Source organism: Eretmochelys imbricata, chromosome 6 (genome assembly GCF_965152235.1).
Source record: "Eretmochelys imbricata isolate rEreImb1 chromosome 6, rEreImb1.hap1, whole genome shotgun sequence".
Lineage (NCBI taxonomy): Eukaryota > Metazoa > Chordata > Testudines > Cheloniidae > Eretmochelys > Eretmochelys imbricata.
The window spans coordinates 38,896,086-38,918,695 of NC_135577.1; the positions used below are offsets into that span (position 1 = coordinate 38,896,086).

The 22,610-nt window shown below is 41.1% G+C and overlaps 1 protein-coding gene across 1 annotated transcript in view; it reads right to left on the reverse strand.

Annotated features, from left to right (window-relative positions):
- Nucleotides 1–22,610, reverse strand: part of PPFIBP2 (PPFIB scaffold protein 2) — a 156,784-nt gene that overhangs the window by 100,984 nt on the left and 33,190 nt on the right. The window contains exon 2 of the mRNA XM_077820109.1: nucleotides 21,416–21,630. Coding sequence (XP_077676235.1) covers nucleotides 21,416–21,630 — 215 coding nt within the window. The remainder of the gene's footprint in view (nucleotides 1–21,415; nucleotides 21,631–22,610) is intronic.

Genomic DNA, 22,610 nt, shown 5'->3' on the forward strand with positions numbered 1-22,610 from the left:
GAACAACCAGGAGTTTGAAGCAGTATGTTTCCTTGAAAGACAACTCTTGTCTGGCTCTGCGTCATTTAGCTACACCTCAAAAGTACAGAGGCCTCAAGTAAAAATCTTCATCACTGGAGATTTTTAAGAGCAGGTTAGACAAAACACCTGTCAGGGATGGTCTAGATAATACTTAGCCCTGCCATGAGTGCAGGGGACTGGACTAGATGACGTCTCAAGACCCCTTCTAGTCCTCTGATTCTATATGGAGGAGTTTCTGCAGTTGGAGGGGTGAGAGGAGTGGTGCCATGTTATCTCAACTCAGACAGACTTTGGCCAAAGGAGCTCTGTCCTATAAGCCTCCAAGGCAAAAAGCAGAGGGGGAATAACCCAGGTTGCCAGCTCTGCTTAAAAGTTCCTTTTTCTTATTTAAAGCCACATGCTGGGGGAAATGTGTAAGACTTCTAAAGAATGAGTAATGTTAAGAAGTGCTAGTATGATTAAATGCACAAGCAAACCTCTTTTCACAGTAGCAGCTGTGTTAGTCTGTATCTGCAAAAAGAAAAGGAGGATTTGTGGCACCTTAGAGACTAACAAATTTATTTGAGCATAAGCTTTCGTGACACTAAATTTGTTAGTCTCTAAGGTGCTACAAGTACTCCTTTTCTTTTTGCAAATACAGACTAACATGGCTGCTACTCTGAAACCTCTTAGTAGTTCTGCAGTTCTTGACATCTAGAACAGCTACGGTTGCCAAGCCTCCAGGATTGGCCTGGAGTCTCCCGGAATCAGCATTGATCTCTCTGTGACTACTGAAAGCAATCCAGGAGATTTTAATAAGAGATTTTAAGAAAATGACATTATGTCATGCTGGGGCGGGAGAAAAAACTTCCCGGAATAGCTTCAGTCGGAGTTGGCAACTCTAAGCACAGCCTTCCTATATTTGCCCATCTTATTAACACTCCGTATCGCTTAAAATCTCATAAAAACTCTCATTTCTCATGTGTCTATATTATGTATCTTATATAAATTAAATATGACCATATGTGACAACCACCATCTTCGCTGACATACTGGGGATCTCTGGAACTAAAAACATGAACTGTTACAGCTTGAGATAAAGAGATCTGAAAGCTCTGAAACATATTTTCATGCAGGACAACAGTCAGTTATAATTTTACCTTGGGCTTCAGGTGTACATTACATGGTACTACATGTGTGGAACCAGACTTTCCAAACTTTATCCATTTCAGATCATTTTCCAAACCTCCCTCATTTCAGATCATTTTTAAAAATAACTTGCCACTGTTAAAAAGCTTTCAACACCCCCGCCCATTATGCTTTTAATTAGTCAATTAAACCCAATCATAACTTCTTTAAAACTTCTCACATTCAAAATGTCACTGCTTGACAGCAGTGGAATCAATTAATTATGCTCAAGGAAAGTTGCATTACTCTACTTATTACTGTCTAAATACAATATTCACAGACAGGTGAACAATAGTTCTCTTGATATAAAAAATATTTTAAATTACCAACATACCTTATTCCTGTCCAATGATTTGTTTCAGATTTCACGTAACTGCGCCTGATTTTGTCACAGTCATTCTTCCTGACTAAAAGGTAACAGGGTGACTGAATTTCTAGTTATCTTACACTCAGTCAGCCCCTTATCAGCTAGGAATGTTGACAAAGTACATTCCAAACAATCACATGCTTGCTTTTAGCCTGTCACCTGCATGCTGGATTTTCTCTCCTGTTTGAGCTTTGGCCCTAAAGAGTTTCAAGTAGCAAATGAATACAGCAGGATACAAACCAAATGTGTTAAAATTAATCAGCGTATTTTTTCATTTAACTAGGAAGGTGGGCTGGTTTCTATGGGGTGAATAAAGATGAGATGGTGGGAAATGTTACAGTTTGGAAGTATTTTCATGAGGTTACTATTATATTGCTCCATTATATCTGCTGTTAAGAAACCAATGTCAACTTCTAATTATTCCTTTTTTTAAAAATTGAACAGGCAGTCCTACATTCAATTCAGACCATTCTTTTCTTTCTTGGTATTTGATTTAGTATTTCACTTGAGCAGGTTCAGTTTTCAAGAAACTATCACCTATATCCTCCCCAAAACAAAGGACACACATCAGATACGGGAATATAATCTGAAACATTAATCTTAAAAAACAACAACAAGGAGTCCTTGTGGCACCTTAGAGACTAACAAATTTATTTGGGCATAAACTTTCGTGAGCTAGAACTCACTTCATCAGTTGTATGGAGTGGAAAATACAGGAGCAGGTACAAATACATGAAAAGATGTGAATAGCAAAGTTCCTGTAGTCCATTGTCTGTAGCCAGAGACCACCGAACACAATGCCTTCCCTTCCCAGTGAATTCTCAGAAGAGACCCACTGATCACAGCTGCTGCTGTTACAATGTCAACTCCTCCACTTTCAAAACAGATCAAGGGAGAGATCCACATGAATGTCTTGCCTAATATATAATGAATGGAAACCACACTGCTAATACCCTGTGCATTTCTGGCTATTTACTAATCTATATTCAGAAGCATTAAATTTGCTTTTACAAGCAAATACTCTTTTAATCCCATATCAAATATTAAACAGACTTGCCACAAATACATTTCTAAATCTACTAGGATCAGTGTGCTCCAGGCTCTTATTTATACCTCCTGCAGTTAAGAGGCCAATGTTGTCATCTAATTCCAGAAGTGGAAGGGAAACAAAAAGCCATAGATCCTGCTGGGGTTGGGGAGAGAAGGGAGTGCTTGCTTTATTTCATGTTTGTCTTCTCTAGGGTTGAGAAGTTGGCCATTCTTGGCAGGATTGTTCTCTTACCAACCTCATTGAGGCCCTGTAGAAAGCATTAATTGTTCTGAAGCAAACCTGTTATAATGTTTTGTGATGGCACCCAGCAAAAAATGTTTGTGGACTGTGCTCCTATTGGAGCCAGACTGCCATATGTGGTTGGAGAAAGGGGAAAAAACAATACAGTGATTCAGGAACTCTATGTGCATGACTCTAGCCCTCAGCAGATCTGCAGGGGAGGAGCGGCGGGTATCAGGTCTGAGGACAAATCACACTGAAATGGAGCATATCAAAATTAAATTTGAAGTGGGAAGTTTTAATGAAAACTAGGAATTGTTCAAGGATATCCTACTGGATGTCCAAAAAGCCATAAGTCCACAGACAATGAAAAAATTACGCTGAACAAGAAAGAGGCTTGGTAAAGAGGATTATATATATAAATAAAAAGATAGAAAAAAGGGGAAGTAAATGGCAATGAATACAAGTTAAAAAAAAGTATGCTACTGATAAGGGAAACCAAAGAAATCAATGAAATATAAATGGCCAACAGGGGTAAAGATAATAAGGCGGCAGTTTTTAAATATATTAGCAACAAGAAAAACCCTACATCAGGTATAGGTCCATTGTTAGATGCAGATGGCAAAACTATAAATAGTGATGTAAAAAAGGAGAAATATTCATAGATACTAAGGTCAGAAGGGACCATTATGATCATCTAGTCTGACCTCCTGCACAGCGCAGGCCACAGAATTTCACCCACTACTCCTGCAAAAAACCTCTCACCTATGTCTGAGCTATTGAAGTTCTCAAATCATGGTTTAAAGACTTGAAGGAGCATAGAATCCTCCAGCAAGTGATCCGTGCCCCATGCTACAGAGGAAGGCGAAAAACCTCCAGGGCCTCTTCCAATCTGCCCTGGAGGAAAATCCCTTCCCGACTCCAAATATGGCGATCAGCTAAACCCTAAGCATATGGGTAAGATTCACCAGCCAGATACTACAGAAAATTCTTTCCTGGGTAACTCAGATCCCACCCCATCTAGCATCCCACCACAGGCCATTAGGCCTATTTACCGTGAATATTTAATTACCAAAACCATGTTACCCCATCATACCATCTCCTCCATAAACTTATCGAGTTTAATCTTAAAGCCAGATAGATCTTTTGCCCCCACTGTTTCCCTTGGAAGGCTATTCCAAAACTTCACTCCTCTGATGGTTAGAAACCTTCGTCTAATTTCAAGTCTAAACTTCCCAATGACCATTTGTTCTTGTGTCCATATTGGTACTGATTTTAAATAATTCCTCTCCCTCTCCGGTATTTATCCCTCTGATATATTTATAGAGAGAATCATATCTCCCCTCAACCTTCTTTTAGTTAGGCTAAACAAGCCAAGCTCCTTGAGTCTCCTTTCATAAGACAAGTTTTCCATTCCTTGGATCATCCTTGTAGCCCTTCTCTGTACCTGTTCCAGTTTGAATTCATCCTTCTTAAACATGGGAGACCAGAACTGCACACAGTATTCCAGGTGAAGTCTCAAAAGATATATCTATTCTGCATTTAGAACAAAGCAGGAGGATGTATCCAGCCTATATGATGATGTGGATGGAACTGAAAGTTTACTATGTAGTGACAAAGAAAGATGTGAGGCAGAATCTGCTAAAATTAAACATTTTGAAGATCAATAGGCCCAGATAATTTATACCCAAGAGTCTTTTGAACTACTAATGATAAAAAATAACAAATCTTGGAAAACTAGGGAAATTCCCAAAGGATAGGAGGACTGCTACTATAGTTCCAATATTAAAAAAAAAGAGTAAAAGGCATAGGATGACCAGATGTCCCATTTTTATAGGGACAGTCCCAATATTTGGAATTTTGTCTTATGTAGGCCCTTATTACCCCTACCCCATCCCGATTTTTCATAGTTGCTATCTGGTCACTCTAAAAAAGGGATGACTCAGGAAACTACAGACCAGTTAGCATGATTTTAATCCCAGGTAAAATAATGGAATGGTTAATTTGGGATTCTATCAGCAAAGAATTAGAGGCTAAAAAACAAAAACAAACAAACAAAAAAACAAATGCCAGTCAGCTTCATTTCATGGAAGGAAGGGCTTGTCGAACAAGATCTGGTTGATAAAGGCAACGTGTTGCTATAGTATAGCTGAATTCTTCCAATGCATTTGACTTAATACCACATGGCATTTTGATTTTAAAACTTACATTATATGGAGTTAACAGGGCACACATTAAATGGATTAAATTTGCTCTATTGACAGATCTCAAAATGTAGTGGTTAATGGAGAGATATCAATACATGTGACTGTGTCTAATAGAGTCCCAAGGGGATCAGTTCTTGGTCCAACACTATTTAATATTTTCATCGGCACTCTAGACAATGATGTAAAATCTTTGCTAGTGAAGTTTGCAGAAGATAAAATAACGGTGGGATAATAAATAGCGAGGACAGGCTACTGTTACACAATGATCTGAATCACCTGGTTAAATTATCACAATCCAGCAAAATGCCTTTTAATTCAGCCAGAGGCAAAAGAAAATACATTCAGAAACTAAGAGCACAGATTATGTGAGGTTTAATGAGCTCAACTTATTCAGCTTATCAAAGAGGAGGTTGAGAGGTGACTTGATCACTGTGTATAGGTACTTGCACGTGCAATAGATCCCTGTAAGAGGAGGCATTTCAACATTGTTGACTAGGGCATAACAAGATCCAATGGCTGGAAATTGAAGTTAAACAACTTCAACCTTGAAATAAGACATTTCCTACCAGTGAACATTGGAACAGCTTACCAGGAAGATGGACAACTCACCATTGCTTGGAGGTTTTAAGAGCAGATTAAATATCTTTCTAAAGGATTTCCTTTAATCCAGCTTCTGAGAGAAATTCTACAATCTGTGTGTGCAGAAGATCAGACTACATGGTCATGGTGGTCTCTTCTGGCCTTTGACTCTGAGAATCTATGAGTCCCCATGTTCACCCTTTTCCTTCATGGGCTATGGGTAGGATGGGATTGCATGTATAGTCTCTCAATACGCTCATAACACATGAAGCTCTGCATTAGGATAATGGCTATAACCAAATCCCATGCTTCAGGGCTCCAGCAGTTGCCTACCGAAGTCGGGAAGGAATTCTGCCCCCAATCCACACTTGGTAGGTGAATGCTGGATATTTTGTTCCCACCTTCTTCTGAAGCAGAGATTGCACACAGCTGGACCAGTGCTCTGAGGCCCCTATCTAGATGCCTAGCTGGTGGGTCTTGCTCACATTCTCAGGCCATACTGACTACCAGATTTGGGTTTGGGAAGGAATTTCCCTCTCAAAGTGGCTTGACCCTGGGGCTGTAAGAACCCATGGACCTAGAACTGAGGTCTGCAGGAAGATGCTGCTTTCTCGGTTACCACCGAGAGGTACTGAGAAGCTAAACCCTGCAGCATGTCCCATTCTAAGGGGCCTGAGCAACAGTGCTCTGTGATTCCCTGATTGGTTGGCACTCCCCATATAAACCACGATGCCATTTCTGGGTATTGTCTGAGCAATGCAGCCTCTGGGGTGCTTCTGCATTAGACCCCGCCCCACCAATCCTTGCTGAGACTTGCCTCCCAGCTCTCGACCTAGGCTTGGCTCCAGACCCTGATCTCTGGTTTGCTGTCTTTGGCTTATGACCATTGGTGGCCCTGGTGAAACACCCTGACCTAGCCCGACCCCACTTCTCTACTCATGCTTTCAACTTGAAACAGACTTGGGCCTGCGATTTTGAACTGGCCAGGCCCCAGATTGGTCTTTGACCTTCAGCCCTGATACTGAGCAGCTCACTCTGTGCCATAGGCCACCTACCGCGAGCCCTGACAAGGTTTTTTCACCTTCTTTTCTGTAACATAGTTTGCCTGCTGAGGTCATCTGGGCATCTCACCTAATCAATTCCCTGCCATTACGGGGGCCTGGAGATTGGTGCCACCTTGGTCTCTTCCTATGGCACACATTTTAGTGTTTGAGCTAACTAAAGTCTTTCATCTTAATAGAGGGGTATTTGGGTGAAATTTAAAGCCCTGTGATATAAAGGGGGTCAGACTAGATATTCTAATGGTCTCTCCTGGTCTTAAACTCTATTGGCTTCTGCAGGTCTGGAAGAAAAGAAAGGGGCATACTGTCCAGTAACTGACCCTTTCCCTGATCAGTTTTTAACATTAGTTAAAGACAGCACTTGCTGATTTGGCTTTGATAGTGCCTGTTTATAATGCACTTTATAAAACAAAGGCAATTTAGCCCTTAAGATGAAAAACAACTCAAGCCCATCAGCCTCTGCAGATATTATTAAAACAGTCCTATTCAGCACAGACACTCGGCCTTCCAGGTATTTCAAGAATTCAGATGATGGGCTCCGCTAGATACTTGCCCAGCCTATTCAAAGAAAATTAGTCAAACAGGCCAGCTCCAGGGAAGGGAGTTGTAGGTCAGGGAGCCCATGTAACCAATCTCTCTTCACCACCTTAAGCATCACCATTAGCCCGTCCTCCATCCCCTACTTCCAATGCTTACCCCTCCTACTGCTTGGGCTGGGCAGGTCTTAGAAGTTACATATATCTTTGGAGACTGGGGGAAAGCAGGTCAGGACCAGGTTTCACTGGTAGGTTTTGAACGTGAAAATGCCATAGGCATCCAAAACACCATGTCTGCAGCTAGGGAGTGGTAAAGGGTGTGGTGCGTCTCATCAGTAGAGTGGAAGTGTGAATGTGCTAAAAGGAAAATCAGGCCATTTGAGCAAAAGGCAGCAGCCTTTTTACATGTGGTGGGAAATGACTGTAGAAACATGAAAAGGCATCTCTAACAGTTGGTTCTTAGCCATTTGGTCAAGACCAAGTGACACTTCCTAGATAACAAGCCCAACACAAATGATGTACATTATAGCATATTTGGACCAAGCAGCAGCAGAAAAGAGAAGCAGCTTGTCTCTTTGGCAGAAGGAGAAACAATTTTGATTTTGGAACTAAAACTCTGAAGTGCTTATTTGGAGTTCTGCATGTGGAAGCATCAGTGCGTACCCAGGACAAATAAGACTTTTAACTTGCAAAGGACATCAAACAGTTTTTTTTAATCCTTTCCTCTTTTCTAAGCCAGCATGATTAAGACAGGCTCCTATTACATATGCTGGATGAAAACATAACTCCTCGAGCAGGTGCAGGAGACTTTGGAGCCTTTCCCAATTGCAGGTCATACTATAGCATAGCTCTCTAGCACCATTAGGCCTTTGTGGTAGTTCTAGCAATAACTGGCTCTCTTCCTTTAGTTTACATAAAGAAAATATCACCAGTGCTTTGTGGGAAGTTACTATTTACTTGTTCATTAACAGACATTTTTACATTCTTGGCCATTTCAAACATTCTTTGCCACATACTGAAATACACTTTCAGACCCAGTCACAAAAGGAGCTACAATTTACATTTGAGGTTTCATTAAATTTACTTAGAATAAAAAGGTAGAATATAGGAAATTTTAATACTTAGCCTTGGTGAAAAATTACCTTTTAATCAAATGTAAAACTCCTGTTATGGACATCCAAAACCAGCAGGTCTGCTCCAGCTAGGGAAAGGTATGTCAATATGGAAAATGTGAACTTGGAAAATGTTTGATGAGACTAATGGACACATTTCTGCTACTAGTCTGACTTACCGGGTCAGGCTTGCAGTATTCAGCCTGACAGGTTTCCATGTACTACTGAAATTATGAAATATATAATAACTGACATGATAAAATGGACTGTGTTAAGACTATAATAATTGCATTTTGAGGCTTCACACACCCTCATGTTTTACAGTTTATTTTTTTATTTTAAAAAACTGGGCAAAGGCTTACCTACAGTATTTTATTATAACTTGGCAGGGAATGACACCTAGTTTCTAGATATGTTTTAATTCTAGATTCACTTTGCGCTAACTGAGAAATAATAAGTCAGTCTTTTAGAGGACTTGGAATTACCAATACTTAGTGCAGTAACGTTCATATAAATCCTGTACCTAGTGCAATGATTATTAATTATACTGTATCTTTATTATGCTATATCAGGCAGTAATGTGATCCTTTCTCCAACAAAGTGAGACAGAGTGCAGGCTGGGTTATTATCATCTTAAAACATTCACTCCAGTGTTGAATAGGAAATAAAACAACTTCAGCATTTACCCAGATTGTAAACAAAACCTATCAGCATATGAGTCCTGTTTTATTTATGTGTTTCTGAGCTACAATATTTAGGTTTTTTAGCTATTTAGTACTGGAAAGATGATAAAACCTGAAAATATATTTAGCTGGAATCAAAGTTGAAGTGCACCTCTATAGGCAATGTAATGCTTTTGGCCTGAATTATAAGATACTGTTAACACAATATCTCCCCCAATAAAGATATCTGACAGATATGACAGGCCAAATTACCCAAATACATTTTGTACAGATTGAATGTCTGAAAGACAGCTGTAAGCAAGAATACTTTAGGTCTATACTGTTTCTATACAATTCCAGTAAGATCTCCGAATCCAGTACTGGATATCCAGACACAGAGATTTTTTATCATGGCTATCTCTATTTCACACTTGTGGCACCCCTACTTTTTATCTAGTTTTCATGATCTAATAAAATAAATCCCTCCTTATTCAGCCCTTGATAGATAACAATTTCTTCCACAAAAGCCTCCTCTCACACACAGCAAACTACTTTTAAACCTCAATATCTGTACACTTAGAGCAGTGCATCATACTATTTTAATAGGAAGAGCTGGAAATTGCAGTGGCAAGATCAGATGATATATAAAATGAAGAACTGTCAGCAAGTGGAGCTTTAGGCACAAGAGGAAAAGAACTTTTACACATATGTCAGCTGCTTATTGCAATGGGAAAAAGACACTTAAGACAACAGCTGAGACTTTGATACCTAGGATTTGTCCAGATCCATTATTCAAAATCCTTCTAAAGGCAAATGTGCAATTGCTATCCCCCAATGCGTTCTTGAAAACACACAGAATAGTCCCCGCTACAAGTCCTATGAACTAATGAAGAGGAGGTTTTCCAAATGGGGAAGGGGAGAACTCTACATTTTTATCATAGACACCCTAAATCTAGCTCTGACCACTGTGAATCCCCCTGCTCAATTCTTGGCAGGAATTCTGAAAGGTGGTCATGTTGGGACTGTGGGACAGCACTGCTGGCTAGAACATGGGTGCAAATAACTGTGGAAAAGCAGAATCAATGTTTCCTTTTTGGGGAAACATCTGAAGAGAGCCAGTTTGGCCCCATTGGTTGTAAGATGACTTCTAACTTGTGGCTTTTGTTTGCATAGTGTTGATTTTTTCCTCTCTCTGCTGAATAGCTAGTACCGTAAATTATTGCAATGTTAGTTTCCGAAGATTTATCATTTCCATGCAGAGCAAACCTAGAATAAATTATATCTGTACTGAGTACTAAAGTGTCCACATCAAGCCCTTACTATTTATATGGGGGAGTCAATGCTGTCTGGCATGCAGTGATAGCTGAAGTGTAAAAACACTCCTACCACTCCCCGTCTCCCCTGACCACACTTCTTAAGGGCTGTTAGAAGAGTTGATATAGCAGCTCTATACCTACAGAGGGGGGAAATTCCCAGCTGGCCAAATCTGCTGACTTTGAAAAGGAGTCATAATGCATCACAGAACTGGGTTCAATTTTTTTTTGTTTGTTTTTTTAAAGTACAAAAAAGTGCTATTCAGAGAAGGTACTCCAGCACTGTGTTTTAAGTCAGAAAAAATAGATGAATGAAAATGAATGCAAAACGAAGGCTTTCTTTTACTCTCCAAAGTCTCTCTGCAGGTCAGTTTTCAATGTCATGTGTGCTAATTCCACTTGGTACTAGGGAGATCGAACTATATTTAGATTCATGATGCTTCTCAACAGTTAAGTTCTACAGTCAAGTTGTTTCCGGACATATCAGTCTCGATTGGCACTACACAGAAGAGTGTCTATCCTTATCCCAATGTGGGAGAGTCAGCTGCAGATGAAAATTTATAGAAATGTATAGAAGTTTATTTTTTTCCTTAAATCAGCAAAAACCTTCAAATCAAATATTGATATTGTATGCAACTCACTTAAAAGGGCACTGATGAAGCTAAAATAAATTATTTTTGAAAAAATAGAATTCCTTTACCTGTGTTATTGCTAACATCTTAGATCACTAAAATAAAACAAGAATTTTGAACCGTTAATTTACTTTACACTCTTTATGCACTTCACTTATTTGCATTTCTCTCAGCTTGACCAATGAAAACTGACAGGTCGTTTTATAACTTCCAATTATAGTTTACAGATTAGTAGGCCAAAAGAGACCACTGTGATCATCTAGTCTGACCTCCTGTATAACACAGGCTTTAGGACTTCCCTGCATTAATTCCTGTTGAACAAGAGCATATCTTTCAGAAAAAACATAGTTAATTTCACTTTCAGGTCCTCATGTACTAATACAACTCTGCTGTGTCTGAGTTCTGAACAGGCTAGTGTTTTCTTGATAAAAAATATTTCTGTAAAAATTTTATAAATAAGTTTGAGGAAAACATTATTGGCATCAAGTTTGGTAAAAGCTATGTTTTACAAAATCCATATTTTGGGCCAATTTGACCACACAGTGTCCCTTAAATTTCTGTACAAATAAGAATGATCTATTTCCAGTGGACAATATTATAATTATATTAATCCTTTCCACCTATACAATGACACTCACCCAAATATCTCTCTGACATTGCACCCCATATTCATCACAATGATCTTATTATGATAGGATAATGGCATAATTATGATGCATTTTGTACTAGATAAGTCACGTGAGGTGACATTGGAAAAGTTTTGATTTGCTGAATATGAATTATCCTATTTGTATGCATGTATCATTTTTGTACCTGAAGTAATGAATATTGACTACGAATCCGTATTTCAAATGTAGTTACACCTGGGTAACAACCACTAGACAAGATGCTTATAGTCTAGATAGCTGGCTGGGAAGGGCCTATTCAGGGCAATGAGCCATTAGGAAAAACAATAGGCCTTAGGAGAGAAGCTGTGCCTTGTTCTCTTCACAATGAGGGAGAGGCGGACCAGGTATTAAACCCGTACGCTGGCCAGATTTGACCAGGGCAGGACAGTACTGCTCTGGGGTCCCAGGCTGGGAAGCTGGTGGTTAGAGAGCCTGCATGTAACTGCAGCTGGGTGTGTCCCTCCCTGTATGAATGCTGGTGAAAGTGCAGGCTGGAGGGCTTTGCAGCTTGTCACAGCAGTACAGTGCGAGAGGGAGCCAGGCTGGTGGGTCAGAGGGTTCTGTGGTACCCCAGTTCCAGGAGGCACCCCAGGGGGAACCCGTCACAATCTCCAGGTGCTTTGCAAAGCAGTAATATCCCAGTGTTATGGGCTGAGAATTCTGAAAAGTCCATCTCAGTTGCATTTAGAGAAGTGGGGAGCAGAGGGATTTGGCAGCAAAAACCAGTTCAGCAAAGTATTTAGGCACATGTGAATTTTAAATTTTGAAGTCAATGGGTCATAAACTCATTTGTAAACTTAAGCTTGTTTTTTATTCTTTTGCTGAACTGTGGCCTAGTGGTTTGATCCAAAACCCAATTAAGTCAATGGAAAGACTCCCTTTGACTTTAATAGGCATTGAATGGACCCTCATTAAAGAGCTCTTATTGGTAGATAAGTACTAGCTAAGAATGTATGGGCAGGCTATTCTATTTAATCTGTTGAATGGGATGTTTTTAATTAGTGTGGAAGCACCCAGAGTAATAAAAAGGCACTTGTTACAAATTAAGAGTAGATGAAATAAAATAAATAAAATTATTTAAAAAATACGTATAGTATTTCGGATTTTTCTACTCTTCTTTTTTCCTTATCATCTGGCAAATAGATTTACCAAGTTTGCCAGAGTTACATTTCTCAAAGTGAATATGGTCAGGAAAATATTTCCATGTTTTCAAGAGTAACCAGCTTTCTAATGGCCAACGTACAACGCTCTATGGTGAAGTGGTTTAAACTAACTACAGACATTTTACAATCTATGAAACTAGATTGTCACTCATGTTAAAAATCATGTGAGAATTATACTTAGGTGAAGTGGATCCAAACCTTCTTAGGGGAGAAATGCATCTTTGCAGAGCCTAACACACAAAAAAGCATTAGCAGCGCAGAATTTCATTTGGCATTAGCAAAATGAAATGGTAACTAAATATGTATCATTTAGCTGACCAAGTCAAGCACAGTCAGTGGTTAATTTTTAATGTTGAAATTACTATCCGCTTTGTGATACGTCATTTGGTCCTTGCACTACTGAAATATTTAGTAATAACTGTAGTACTATATCCAAAATCATTTTACAGCCAGTCACCCATAATAATCTTAGCTTTCATTTTGCAGTGTGTCAGATACAAATACAAAGCATTTCTAAATGACACAGACCTGCTCACCCACAGGCACAGAATCTCAATGCACTTCTTACTCGTATTAAGTAATTACAGCTGTGCAATTAACGGAGCTTTATTCCATCTTAACCTTGTCAAAACAATAGTCCTGTTCTAAATTTCAGAGAAAGTTAAGCCCTACTTAATGAGCTGCCTACATCTAATACACCCAATAAATTTCCCGTGAAACTCAGTTCTGACTTACCCTTTTCTGACATGAGGGTAGATTTGTCCCACAGTGTTTGGAATCAGAGTCCTAGCAGGACTAGAATTTGAAGTCTAATAAAAAAAGCCAGGCAGGACTAGCTACACCTCTCTTCCTCGCTGTTTGAAAACCGCACTGACACAGCTTTTGAGACTGTTACTTCAAGAACATTGTGTGCACCTGGGTTCTCAGTAGCATTTCTGTCTGTTATGCATTCAGCTAGTTCATACTAAGGAATCACAACTAGTTACACCACATCCACCTTTGGGATATGTTTTAAAGTTACAGAAATGTCAGCAGCTTCAGAAGCATCACTCCACACAGTCTCAACACTCCTAGTCTCAGGAACCTTGGGTTCCCTGATCACAGGTTGAGAGAGAACAGGAGCCTTACGCTATGAGTGTGTGGTCTCACTACCTTTACTTCTGCAAATGGTCTGTTTTTAGAGCCTTTCCATTCACTCTGATGGGTTCTGGGTCAAGCCCTTATTTTCATAAGTACAAAATTCATCTCTACAGGAACCACGAAATCACAACCAATCCTTTCCATAGTAAAGGATTAAAATAGACACTTACAAAAATGCAGGTAAGCAATGATGGGCATAAAACTTTCTGGTTATGTTATTTTGGATTTACACTCCATGAACATAACTAAATTCCACGGCACCCTAAATACCTACATCTTTAGCAGATACTCCCGAAAAGGCTACAGCTATAATTGGTTTAGATTTAAAAATAAATGAGTGGATTTAGTGCTTTGTGACTGGTAGTCTCTATTTATTGATAGAACAGATATAGAGCATGGGCAATAGTCAGAAAGCTTCCCCCTCATTACCCTGCCAATGTGCTTCAATCCTATCCTGGAGGGACCAAATTGCATGGCCCTGTCTACTTTAGCACTTTGTAGCTGTAATTCACCACTGGGAGTATCAATGACAAAAGTGGCATTGTTCCATAAGTTGTAAGCTTTTCAAGGCAGGGATTGTTGTTTTGTTACATGTTTATGCAGTCCCTAGCACAATGGGACTGGGACCTGTAGGTGCTGCTGCAATAGAAATGAATAACAATGCTGTAAAGAGGACTTTTTTGGTCACTTTCCATTCTCTATCCCCACTCTACATTACTCAGGAAGATCTGAACCAGTCGCAGCAGGGTTAGGCAACCCAGAAGTGAGAACACCCATAGCATCTAAGTGGAATTCTGGTTATGATTTTGCCAGTGAGAAAACAGTTGAGTCTCAGTTCCTATTCAGTTACTGATCTTTGCTGAACAAAAATGCCAATTGTGAGGTTTTGTTGCTTTAGTTTTAAATGATGATACACTCATGAGCTCTCCCATCGGCTTCACTACTCCAGCCCCTGTGAGTGGCAGTAGCTATGTCGGTGGGAGATGCTCTCCCACCAACATAGCGCTGTCCAGACCGGCACTACTGGGAGTGTAACTTGTGATTTATTCACCCCCCTGAAAGACACAATTTATACCGACATAAGCTGTAGTGAAGACATAGCCTTAGTGCAGAATGGCAGGCACTCTCTTGCGTACATGAAACTTACTGTACCTGTGCTTCATAAACTGTACCGGCTATTGCTTTACTTTGGTATTCAAATCCAGCCCTTTATGGTTTGGTTCCTGGCTATCTTGAGAGACCACTCTTCCTCAAATCATAGAATATCAGGGTTGGAAGGGACCTCAGGAGGTCATCTAGTCCAACCCCCTGCTCAAAGCAGGACCCATCCCCAATTAAATCATCCCAGCCAGGGCTTTGTCAAGCCTGACCTTAAAAACTTCTAAGGAAGGAGATTCTACCACCTCCCTAGGTAACGCATTCCAGTGTTTCACCGCCCTCCTAGTGAAAAAGTTTTTCCTAATATCCAACCTAAACCTCCCCCACTGCAACTTGAGACCATTACTCCTTGTCCTGTCCTCTTCTACCACTGAGAATAGTCTAGAACCATCCTCTCTAGAACCACCTCTCAGGTAGTTGAAAGCAGCTATCAAATCCCCCCTCATTCTTCTCTTCTGCAGACTAAACAATCCCAGTTCCCTCAGCCTCTCCTCATAAGTCTTGTGTTCCAGACCCCTAATCATTTTTGTTGCCCTTCGCTGGACTCTCTCCAATTTATCCACATCCTTCTTGTAGTGTGGGGCCCAAAACTGGACACAGTACTCCAAATGAGGCCTCACCAATGCCGAATAGAGGGGGACGATCACGTCCCTCGATCTGCTCGCTATGCCCCTACTTATACATCCCAAAATGCCATTGGCCTTCTTGGCAACAAGGGCACACTGCTGACTCATATCCAGCTTCTCGTCCACTGTCACCCCTAGGTCCTTTTCCGCAGAACTGCTGCCTAGCCATTCGGTCCCTAGTCTGTAGCGGTGCATTGGTTCTTCCGTCCTAAGTGCAGGACCCTGCACTTATCCTTGTTGAATCTCATCAGATTTCTTTTGGCCCAATCCTCCAATTTGTCTAGGTCCCTCTTTATCCTATCCCTGCCCTCCAGCGTATCTACCACTCCTCCTAGTTTAGTTTCATCCGCAAATTTGCTGAGAGTGCAATCCACACCATCCTCCAGATCATTTATGAAGATATTGAACAAAACCGGCCCCAGGACCGACCCCTGGGGCACTCCACTTGACACCAGCTGCCAACTAGACATGTAGCCATTGATCACTACCCGTTGAGCCCGACAATCTAGCCAACTTTCTACCCACCTTATAGTGCATTCATCCAACCCATACTTCTTTAACTTGCTGACAAGAATACTGTGGGAGACTGTCATAAATATAAAGGGAAGGGTAAGCCCCTTTGAAATCCCTCCTGACCAGGGGAAAGCTCCTCTCACCTGTAAAGGGTTAAGAAGCTAAAGGTAACCTCGCTGGCACCTGACCAAAATGACCAATGAGGAGACAAGATACTTTCAAAAGCTGGGAGGAGGGAGAGAAACAAAGGGTCTGTGTCTGTCTGTATGCTGGTCTTTGCCAGGGATAGACCAGGAATGGAGTCTTAGAACTTTTAGTAAGTAATCTAGCTAGGTATGTGTTAGATTATGATTTCTTTAAATGGCTGAGAAAAGAATTGTGCTGAATAGAATAACTATTTCTGTCTGTGTATCTTTTTTGTAACTTAAGGTTTTGCCTAGAGGGGTTCTCTATGTTTTTTAATCTAATTACCCTGTAAGATATCTACCATCCTGATTTTACAGGGGGGATTTCTTTATTTCTATTTACTTCTATTTTTATTAAAAGTCTTCTTGTAAAAAACTGAATGCTTTTTCATTGTTCTCAGATCCAAGGGTTTGGGTCTGTGGTCACCTATGCAAATTGGTGAGGCTTTTTATCCAACATTTCCCAGGAAAGGGGGGGTTCAAGTGTTGGGAGGATTGTTCATTGTTCTTAAGATTCAAGGGTCTGGGTCTGTAGTCACCTAGGCAAATTGGTGAGGCTTTTTACCAAACCTTGTCCAGGAAGTGGGGTGCAAGGTTTTGGGAAGTATTTTGGGGGGAAGGACGCTTCCAAACAGCTCTTCCCCAGTAACCAGTATTAGTTTGGTGGTGGTAGCGGCCAGTCCAAGGACAACGGGGGGAATATTTTGTACCTTGGGGAAGTTTTTGACCTAAGCTGGTAAAGATAAGCTTAGGAGGTTTTTCATGCAGGTCCCCACATCTGTACCCTAGAGTTCAGAGTGGGGGAGGAACCTTGACAAAGACCGTGTCAAAAGCTTTGCTAAAGTCAAGAAACAATACATCCACTGCTTTCCCTTCATCCACAGAACCAGTAATCTCATCATAGAAGGCGATTAGATTAGTCAGGCATGATCTTCCCTTGGTGAATCCATGCTGACTGTTCCTGATCACTTTCCTCTCGTGTAAGTGCTTCAGGATTGATTCTTTGGACCTGCTCCATGATTTTTCCGGGGACTGAGGTGAGGCTGACTGGCCTGTAGTTCCCAGGATCCTCCTTCTTCCCTTTTTAAAGATTGGCACTACATTAGCCTTTTTCCAGTCATCTGGGACTTCCCCCGTTCGCCATGAGTTTTCAAAGATAATGGCCAATGGCTCTGCAATCACAGCCGCCAATTCCTTTAGTACTCTCGGATGCAACTTGTCCGGCCCATGGACTTGTGCAAGTCCAGCTTTTCTAAATAGTCCCTAATCACCTCTTTCTCCACAGAGGGCTGGCCATCTACTCCCCATGCTGTGATGCCCAGCGCAGCAGTCTGGGAGCTGACCTTGTTAGTGAAGACTGAGGAAAAAAAAGCATTGAGTACATTAGCTTTTTCCACATCCTCTATCACTAGGTTGCCTCCCTCATTCAGTAATTGGCCCACACTTTCCTTGGCTTTCTTCTCATTGCCAACATACCTGAAGAAACCCTTCTTGTTACTCTTGACATCTCTTGCTAGCTGCAGCTCCAGGTGCGAATTGGCCCTCCTGATTTCATTCCTACATGCCCGAGCAATATTTTTATACTCTTCCCTGGTCATATGTCCAACCTTCCTCTTCTTGTAAGCTTCTTTTTTATGTTTAAGATCCACTAGGATTTCACCGTTAAGCCAAGCTGGTCGCCTGCCATATTTACTATTCTTTCGACACATCGGGATGGTTTGTCCCTGTAACCTCAACAGGGATTCCTTGAAATACAGCCAGCTCTCCTGGACTCCTTTCCCCTTCATGTTAGTTGCCCAGGGGATCCTACCCATCCGTTCCCTGAGGGAGTTGAAGTCTGCTTTCCTGAAGTCCAGGGTCCGTATCCTGCTGCTTACCTTTCTTCCCTGTGTCAGGATCCTGAACTCAACCAACTCATGCTCACTGCCTCCCAAATTCCCATCCACTTTTGCTTCCCCCACTAATTCTTCCCGGTTTGTGAGCAGCAGGTCAAGAAAAGCTCCCCCCCTAGCTGACTCCTCTAGCACTTGCACCAGGAAATTGTCCCCTACATTTTCCAAAAACTTCCTGGATTGTCTATGCACCGCTGTATTGCTCTCCCAGCAGGTATCAGGAAAATTAAAGTCACCCATGAGAACCAGGGTGTGCGATCTAGTAGCTTCTGCGAGTTGCCGGAAGAAAGCCTCATCCACCTCATCCCCCTGGTTCGGTGGTCTATAGCAGACTCCCACCACTACATCACTCTTGTTGCTCACACTTCTAAACTTAATCCAGAGACACTCAGGTTTTTCTGCAGTTTCGTACCGGAGCTCTGAGCAGTCATACTGCTCCCTTACATACGGTGCTACTCCCCCACCTTTTCTGCCCTCCCTGTCCTTCCTGAACAGTTTATAACCATCCATGACAGTACTCCAGTCATGTGAGTTATCCCACCAAGTCTCTGTTATTCCAATCACGTCATAATTCCTTGACATCACCAGGACCTCCAGTTCTCCCTGCTTGTTTCCAAGGCTTTGTGCATTTGTATAAGAGCACTTAAGATAACCTGCTGATCGCCCCTCATTCTCAGTATGAAGCAGGAGCCCTCCCCTCACAGACGTTCCTGCCTGTCATGACAGGTTTCATGACAGGTTTCAGAGTAGCAGCCATGTTAGTCTGTATCTGTAAAAAGAAAAGGAGTACTTGTGGCACCCTAGAGACTAACAAATTTATTAGAGCATAAGCTTTCGTGAGCTACGGCTCACTTCATCGGATGCATACAGTGGAAAATATAGTGGGGAGATTTTATATACACAGAGAACATGAAACAGTGGGTGTTTCTAATAATGCTCTAATAAATTTGTTAGTCTCTAAGGTGCCACAAGTACTTCTTTTCTTTTCACATATCATGAGAGATGGAAAGATCACTTCGGCCCCTTTCACTACCAATCTTTTGATTTCAATGCTCAGGGCTGGAAGTGTTCTCCGAGTATGACTCTTAATTCTGGAATTCATGTCCAAGTTCACTGAGCAGACCATGAGTTTGACGACTTCCAATGGATGATGTACACTCATTTATTTGCTCATGCTTTTTCTTGATGCTTCACCAGAGCTGCCACCATAGAGTGAGAGAATGCAAAAGTAATTTCCAAAACAATTTGTCATTTTGAATAGGCTTCTGTGAGTCATGTATATACCTAGACACAGGGTTAGGTGTGTTCTTAGACGTAAGTAAAAACAAAACATGGTGTGGAATTTGCGGATTAATATAACAAAGTGAAAACCATTAAAAAAGGAGAAATACTGTTCTGCAAGCAGAAATATTGTTCTACAAGAGACCCAAAGATAGATAGTACAAGTTACCACTAATCTGTTGGTTTTGAACATGGATAGCCCAGGTACTTCACTCAGATCAACACAGTTCATGGTGTACTAGACAGGGCTGCAAGATTTGCAACTACAGATAATGATGTTTTGGGAAGGGAACTGTGGTTTCTGTTTTGGATGATTTCCCATATGGAGGAAACTACTATATGAGAAAACGTGCATTTATTACAAGATTAGTATAAAACAGAGGAGTCTAAATTCAAAGGGGATAATACTCACAGTATTATCTGCCTCACAGTGATGTGAAGTTTAATTCATATTTGTACAAGAGAGGAGCCAAATGCAAAATCCCAGATCCAAACTCCCCTGAGCTCTGTGGTTCAAGGCCAATGCATTTAGATGGTGCTATAAAAATGTAAAACCACTATATGGAGTACTAAATATTTATATTTTAATAAGTACTTTCCTTTACCGACCATTGGGCCAGGTCTTGAGAGCCTGAGTTCTTACCTAGGAAACTCAGCGGAAGTATACTTGAGGGAGGACTGAATAAGAACTGACCTAAGGATTTGGCCGACAGACTCCAAAACTGAGAAATTAAATTTAACATTTTAAAAAACCACTAAATCTGCGCCAACTTCCCATTCCTTCCTTTCATAACGTCCCAGATAAAGATTTTCCAACCACAACACTGCACCTCTAGGGTACGCAATTCAAAGACAGGCCAGGCTAACAAAGAGAAGCAAATGGCAGAAAGTATTCCAGAAGCCTTAGCACATATTAACAACAGGACATCTATGGTAGGTGATGCACATTGGATCAGCATCTATGGCCACAATTAGGAAAGAGCAAAATGGTTTGGTGGAGCCAATCAAAACCGTCACCATCCACCCATACAACCAAACCTTTCTGAAGCTTTGAAAACACTTGGTTAACTCTCACCCCACTCACCTAACCATCACATATCTGCAGCAGCAGGTCTTCTTGGGGAGGTGCATTTTGGCAGTTTACACCCATTTCTCCTCCCCCACCTACACTGGGTCTCTTCTTCAAGAGGTTGCCTGATGGCCTGCTCACCACTCCAGTGAGCCTCAGTTGTCTTAACTAGATGACCAGGTGGCTCATTTCCCTACCTGCCTCCTAACCTAGCCTTGCATGCTCTGGTGCAGCAGGAGCAAACAGTGAATCTCTCTGCTATGCTCGCTGCTCTCCTCTCTTAGTAAACACAAGGGGTGCTTTGGAGAGTCAGGATACCTCTGAGTGAGGCACCACAATGCAGAAGGCTAGGAACATATGAGATCCCTTTAACCCTTTCCATATTAGCTGCCTCAGAAGCACATGCCACTGCATACAGTCACATTCTGAACTAGGGACTAGAGGTGACAGGTTCTGTATCCAGTTACAAATCCCAATTCAATTGTTTTTCTCCAGGCGAGGGCAACAGAAAGGGCACGGATGGAGGGGCAGCACTTTTAAACTTTCCTTTCCACCTCCTTCTCTCCATCCTCCTCCTCCCACCATAAAATGAGATCTCTACCACCTTCCTAGATCTTCAACCCCCAGGTATGCTAGCCTAGTACAGACAGCTGAAGTACACTAAGCGTTCTAAGGGCTAAAACTTGAGTAGACTGCGGCAGCTTGAATTCCATTACTAAAAGAATTGAACCACGAGACACAGGAGTCAATATTATTCCCCAACCAGATGGAAAAGTTGTTTGTGACGACTCACCAGGTTTTCCTCCAGCCACTCCCGTATACATCTTGCTGTATCCCCCGGTACCTGATTCCGTAATGCTTCTCTCTCTTGAGGATCCTCTAGCATTTCTAGTGCCATCTTCAGGTCTTCTAGCAGATGCAAGATTTGGAATGTGCCCAAATATACTGAAGGAGCAGGTGACACAATGTCATATATGCCATTTGCATACTCTGTGGCTGCCTTAGTACCTAATACAAGTAGTAAAGAGAGGGAGAAAAGAGATTTTTATAAAAATTTTTAAAGGTCTTCAATAAATATATGGATATAATTCAATGATACAATAATAGCTACACTCCAGATGCTACTCTATGGGTATTATTAACAATTAATGAAAAGGGAAATATGACATCTTTCTGATAGCACTTACACATTTTTGAGTTAGTTGTTATTTAAACAGACAAATAAATGTCCTCTTTCAGAATGAGACAGAGGTGTAACATTCAGATCACTACATTTAAAAAGAGGATACTGGGTCCAGGATAGATTTGCTAACGCCCCTTAAACACAAACCAAACCACCTCCAAACCACCTGCAAGTAACCTTTGCAACCATAAGATGTCACAATGTAGTTGAAAGACCCCACAAAAGCCCCATTTCTCCTGTATTACAAAAAGGACTTTTGTTCTATTTTAGCAAGAAATCCAGGTAAGAACAGGTTTCATTACAATCATGACAAAAAAACCTAAGCTTTGGCAGAAAAAAAAAATCATAGTTAGCTATATAGATTGCTAGCAAAACCCTTCTCATCCTCTTAAAACAGAATCCAGCAATACTGAGAGAGAAATTCTTTCCTCAAGGCACAGTACATGTGCAACTCCACTAAAGTCTTAGCAGAGGGCAGAAGTTAGTTCTTAGATGCAGTCTTAAGTTCCAAAGTATCAGCTTGGTATTGATTAAAATTACCAAAAGATGGACAGGAAATTGGAACTGGAAAGAACCCATTGCTGATGTAATGCTTTCCTATCACTTAAAAAAACCCCAACAAGGTAGGGGTAGAAGACATTTCCCCATGACATGATGGAAATTTAGCTCATTCAGCAAGGCCCCCTCCCTTCATATGGTAATCAGGCATTGATTGGGTTGAAAGAGTGCCAACTAAATGCAAGCCTCAGAAATTTGGATTGTGGCTTCAATGTGGAGGAGTTTGTTTTCCTTACATAGGAAAACT